Here is a 6,000-nt window from a genome sequence, read left to right on the forward strand (position 1 = left end):
CGGTAACAAAAAACCGTCTAAAGCGGACCATGTAATATTTCTAATAGCTATTCGAAGACGAGCACAAATATGATGACCAACATGTATGCGAGTTCCATGGCTCATTCGAAGACGAGCACGATTCAAATTTGTATTCTTGTTGAAAGTAATCAACTTATTTATTTTTAATCCCCGATTATTTTATGCTTTAGAAAAATGAATATTTTGAAAAAAAAAAACGTTAAAAAAACAACTGTTTTTAAAAGAATGGGTCGGTTTAAAAACAAACAGTTTTAAAAAAAGGAAATGGTTTTAAAATGTGGTTAACAAACAAGCGACTTTAAGAAAAATGTTTATAAAAAATGTTACAAGAACATAGGCATTTATTTGTATATTAATAATGTGCTTTATTAAATAATAATCGTAAAAGTAATCAAATAATAAAATTACTTGACTAATTACAAGTAGTCCATCTTTCTATACTAATAAACAAAATCCTTTTTGGACACGTGTCATTCTATGGTAATTTCTCACTTTTATTTTTTATTTATCTCTTTTATTAAATAACTAGGTTATAACCCCGTGTATTACACGGGTTGAATAAATAAATTTTATATACTAAATAATAAAATCATATTTATTCAACTCATGTAATACATGGGGGTTTTTAAAAATATATTTTTTTATTATTTGGTAAACAATATTACATTTATTCAACCCGCCGTGTGTTACACGGGTTGAACAATTTAAACTATTTAATAAATATTTTTTTGTAAATGCAAACCAAAGAGCGAGACATTTATATAACAAATTGACATAAATAAATTAATATAAAGATGATGTATGATAATATTATAAAATTTATCAGAGAAGCATGTAATCAAGCTGTCACTGAAAATAATAAAAAAATATATAGATTATATAATACGTATTATTGTATTTACGTATTACATTACTTTTAAATTTAATGATCAATAAAAAGTTTGAAATGATGTAAATTAAAAAGACACTCAATGTTTCAAAAAAAGATGTAACATAAAATGTATTATTTGAAGATTTGGAAAGTTGTTACTGAGATTTCAAGATTATTTTTTATTTTTTTTAATTTAGCATTAACTATGAAACTAAAGAGATAAGCAAACCAATGTGTGACATGTGTCATTCATTGGAACTATCTAATTTTCTGTTTTCCCGTCTCTTTTTTATACTTATCTTATATTAATTAAATGATAAATTAATATTAAATCTTATGCTACTTTGAATGTGAAATAGAAGCCTTTCATCTTCTAACAAAATATTATCTTCAAATTTAAAATTGTTAATTTAAGATAAGTTGTTTTTAATTTTTCCTTAGGAAAACAGAAAATTAGATATTTTATTTTAATATAATTTTTAATTACTAATACGTGTATCACTTATTAGTTAATCTATAATCACATATTTGATTGATTTTATATGTTTTTAAACAGAATTGATACCCGCATTTTATCACTCAAATGGTTGCTAATTTGCTTCTTCAATAATGTATTTTCTTTTAAAAAATCATCTTTGCACTAACCCTGCTCATCGCGTATCCAGTATAACCGTTAGTTTTTTTTCAATCATATAACTTTTTTTTACTATTTCGTATATAAAATTAGATTTATTCAACCGGTGTAATTCACGTGTTTTCTTAAGATATAACTTTTTTTTTTAATTATTACCATACAAAATTACATTTATTCAACCCATACAATGCGCGTGGTTTTTAAAGATATAACTTTTTTTATTTAATATATAAAATTACACTTATTCGACTCATACAATACACGGGGTTCTTAAAGATATAATTTTTTTTATTATTTAGTTAAAGATATATATTGTTTTATTATTTAATATATAAAATTATATTCATTCAACCCGTGTAATACACAGGGTTCTAACCTAGTTAATATTAAAAAAGAAAAACAAAACTTTGTAATTTACGCAAACAAGCATATGGTATAAATCGACCAAAATACTCCTACACTTAACAAAAAAATAACAAAGTGTAGGGCAAAACTGTTACAAAATAGAACCTCAGGGTCTAATGTATAAAAAGATTCATTTTAGGGCGAAATTATTAAACTAGTAAACCTCAATGGTCAAAATAATAATTTACTCATTCATAAATGTAAGCTTCTTTTCTGCATTTTTACACCCACCTCCCTCTCTCTCTCTCTCTAAAACTTTCTTTCCCCTCTCTTTCATTATATATCTAACAATGGCAATCGTATCAAGAATTCTCAAGAAATCATTTTAGAACATGGCTTTGAAATCTTCAGCCATTTGCAACCACAAAATGGATTTTGTTCCTGTTTTCACCAAACCCCCCACCCAACCCACATCACTGTATTTTTTAAAGATGAAAATTCCAAGTTTTTCTTCATCATCTTTTGAAGACCCTTCAACTTTGTTAAATAAACAAGTAGAAGTCATGACAGATTCAACCAACATTGAGAAAGTAATTGAAGGGGTGAACATGATGGTCACACTAGGAGGTAAGCCTTTTTAAGCTTATCTTTATGGAATTATGGTTGATATATATACACTGAATATCTTTCTTTTTCTTTTACTAGGAACCATAGTCGGCGTGGTTTCTTTGGGTGCCATGCTTTTAGCGAGAGAAGCCGCTTCAAAAACCCAACAGATGGAACCGGTACCAGCAGGGTCGGCCCTGAGAATTTGTGTACCCGGTTCGAGCTCGAAAAAATGTGCCCTTAGGCCTTAATGAAATTGGGTATTGGGCTCCCTAAAGGTCTAAACCTAATGTCAAAGGGGTTAATAACTAATCTAAACCATAAAAATAGTTTTGTAAGGGGGCTTGGTGTTTGTATGGGTGTACCCTATTAAAAAAATATTTTACATATACATATCAGGTTTTTTTATAAAAAAAAACGTGTCCCTCGAAATATCAGGCTCTGGCCGGTGGTCAGGGGCGGACCCAAGCCCAGCCCAAGGTGGGCGGGCGCACCCCTAGGAAAAAAAGATTTAGTGCTAAGTTCCGTCGAAAATCTCGTCCGCACCCCTTGGAATTTTTCGTCTGCACCCCTTGGATTTTTCGACTGCACCGTTGAAATTTTCGTCCGCACCCCTTAGGTAAAAAGTGTTATCAATTTATATTTTAAATTTTTTTTAGTAAACTCTTATTTAAAAAAAAATACTACCTAAATTATACAACTTTTAATACCTAACTAACTTAACCCAAATACCCATACCTTTACCCACTTATAATTCCTAACTAACTAGGCCACTAAGTCTTAGCCTATTAACCAAACCCAACAATATTTCAAACTATAATAAAATAATTAAAGCCCAAAACCTTTATAAATTCTCTCCCGCTCTCTCTCTCTCTCTCTCTTGCGTCCCTGCACTGCCAACGAACAACATCATCCAGCGACAACAGTCCAACAGCCGGCGACCACCGTAATCAACCACCATACCACCGTCATTTGACACCAAATCTAACCGGAATCCGAATACGGGTAAGTTTCTTTGTTATTTTGATGATTTTGGTTGATATTATAGGAGAAAAAAAGGTAATAAAGTTGTTAAATAGGTTTGAAATTTTGTGTGTTTTAACGTTGTTTATGGTTGTTTATATGATTTTTAGGGTGATTATGTTGTTTATATATTTTTTGGGTGATTATGTTGCTTATATATTTTTAGGGTGATTACAACTTACGTTATGATTTCTAGGGCTTGAATAGTTGAAAATTAAAATTAAAATTGAAACATTATGTTATGGAGCGATGAACTTATGTTATATAGAGAAATAATTGCTTAAGAAATTAGTTTTAGATGATGTTTTGGATAGATTTCAAAAAATGAAAACTCGTAGGGCGTCGACGTTTTAATTATGTTTGTAACAAGGTTTGACATGTTTTTGATGATTATATAAATTTAGTTTGATGTTCGTTTGTTTTACACGACCCGACCCGACCCGATACGAACCGGTTTTTTTACTTATATACCTAGGGGCCTAAAATTTTTAAAAATGTTCCGCACCCCCATGAAAAATTCCTGGGTCCGCCACTGTCGATGATCCTCCCCGCTCACCCCAGGGCCGGCCATGGGTACCAGTCTATGTTGTCAAAAGCACAAAAAGCGCGCGACTAGGCGCCCGGGCGCAGCGAGGCGCACCTATAGCGCCTGGTGGTAGCCTAGGCGCAAAAATGGGATTTTTTTGAAAAAACGGTGCTGAGGCGCAAAAAGCGCACGCCAAGGCGCAAAAAACGTTGTTGAGGCGCATGGAAAAAGGTAAAACAGCACAAATGACCATTAAAAACGAAACCGAGTGCGTACAAAACTGCCTCACGCGTACAAAACTATTAGCTACATGATCTTAAATGGCATATATAATACTTTTTTCTAATTTATATGTAGAATCTTATTTATTATCAAAGCATAACATATTTTTTATATTTTTTTTCTTTATGTGCGCTTTTCTTAAAAAAGCCCACGCTTTTTTTGCGCCTTGCACTTAGGCTCCGGGCGAGACCGATGCGCCTCGCCTGCGCCTTGCGTCTTTGACAACCCAGGTACCAGTTACCAACAAGCAAGTGAAACTCCATAATGTGAGAGGTTTTTTTAAAAGTTTTGAGCAGAGAGGTGTAATTTTCATAAACCTTTTGTTTTATAGATTAGTTTATTTTGGATGCTAATTTGTTTGTGTTCTAACAGAGCTTGCAGACCACTTTCTGTATCCTGTGTTCGACTATATTATATTTTCCATTGCCATTATACAACCCGAGTTGCAACTTGGTAAATTAATGCTTTTTTAAATTTATAATTCTTTTTAGTTAGTAGAGATCTGACCTTAATGTATTTCTTTTTGTACAGCTTGTTTATTTTTAATGTTTGGGAAACTCATAGTGGTGGTCTTTGATGTTTTCGGAAAAGAGGTGGTTCGAACAAAGGCAGCAATCCAAGCTATTCTAGAGCCCATTGAAAAGCACTACCTTGACGAGGATGACGATGCTACGACGTCCAAAATTGTCGTCGGAGACAGGGCAGTACATGTACAATTCAGTGGTCATCTAGATCAACCAAAACCGAGTGTGAAAGTTATTGGTTATGTGTTGATGTTAAATGGAAAAGAAATTGGCGAGAATGAAGCTCGGCTGGTTAAGCTTCCGATCCCACCGAAGAGCTATAACGGCAGCAAGGCGAAAGCGATTTTCAGTGGAGGAGAACTGCATGTTTGGCTTCCCTTGATGGAAAACAAAGAAGGAGATTTTGCATTTGCAATTAACGTTGGTGATGAGTTTTAGATCTAGATGATTATCGTATTAATGAAGTGGCATTTACCTAGTTTGCCACATTTTAGTGTTTAGATCTATTGACGGACCACTGGAGTATCATCGTGCCACCAGCAGAATCACCCGATCATATCCATCTCCACTAGACAATAATGCCTATACACCAATTCAGGAGAAAACTCAATAAATCTGGGAAAAACCCCCTTTGTGGGAATCGAACCCATGACCTAATGGTCATAAGCCTTATCCTACCACCAAGATACCACTAGGCTATAATGCCATGGGTAGATCTAGATAATTATGGTATTAATGAAGTGGCATTTACCTAGTTTGCCACGTTTTAGTGTAATCATTACGCTTTTTATTAACTTTTCAAGTAATGAAAACTAGTAGTTTAATTTAATGATTTAAAATACGACTTCATTTAATATTATGTAGTGTTGTGTGACTTAATTTATTATTTAGTGATTAAGAATAGGGGCACATTAACTCTACTCATACCTACAAATGCAATTTGACTAGTCGAGAGTATCGCAAAATGTTTATTTTTACGAACATTAGGTTATAACTCTGTGTATTACACAGGTTTAATAAATAAATTTTATATACTAAATAATAAAATAATATATCTTTAAAAACCTCCTTTATTGCACGGGTTGAATAAATATAATTTTATATATTAATTAATAAAAAATTATATCTATAAGAACCATATTGTACAGGTTGAATAAATGCAATTTTA

At 32.3% G+C, this 6,000-nt stretch overlaps 2 protein-coding genes across 2 annotated transcripts; both read left to right on the forward strand.

Annotated features, from left to right (window-relative positions):
* Nucleotides 1–2,145: 2,145 nt before the first annotated feature.
* LOC110871105 lies at nucleotides 2,146–3,185 on the forward strand. The gene is made up of 2 exons (XM_022120060.2): nucleotides 2,146–2,498; nucleotides 2,577–3,185. Exons 1-2 carry the CDS (start codon nucleotides 2,264–2,266, stop codon nucleotides 2,726–2,728), a joined length of 387 nt encoding a protein of 128 aa, XP_021975752.1. The 5' UTR covers nucleotides 2,146–2,263; the 3' UTR covers nucleotides 2,729–3,185.
* Nucleotides 3,186–3,437: 252 nt separating this feature from the next.
* LOC110871104 lies at nucleotides 3,438–5,671 on the forward strand. The gene is made up of 3 exons (XM_035976205.1): nucleotides 3,438–3,482; nucleotides 4,681–4,761; nucleotides 4,840–5,671. The coding sequence occupies exon 3, from the start codon at nucleotides 4,854–4,856 to the stop codon at nucleotides 5,268–5,270; it is 417 nt and encodes a 138-aa protein (XP_035832098.1). The 5' UTR covers nucleotides 3,438–3,482; nucleotides 4,681–4,761; nucleotides 4,840–4,853; the 3' UTR covers nucleotides 5,271–5,671.
* The last annotated feature ends 329 nt before the right edge of the window (nucleotides 5,672–6,000 follow it).

Source organism: Helianthus annuus, chromosome 8, assembly GCF_002127325.2.
Source record: "Helianthus annuus cultivar XRQ/B chromosome 8, HanXRQr2.0-SUNRISE, whole genome shotgun sequence".
NCBI lineage: Eukaryota > Viridiplantae > Streptophyta > Magnoliopsida > Asterales > Asteraceae > Helianthus > Helianthus annuus.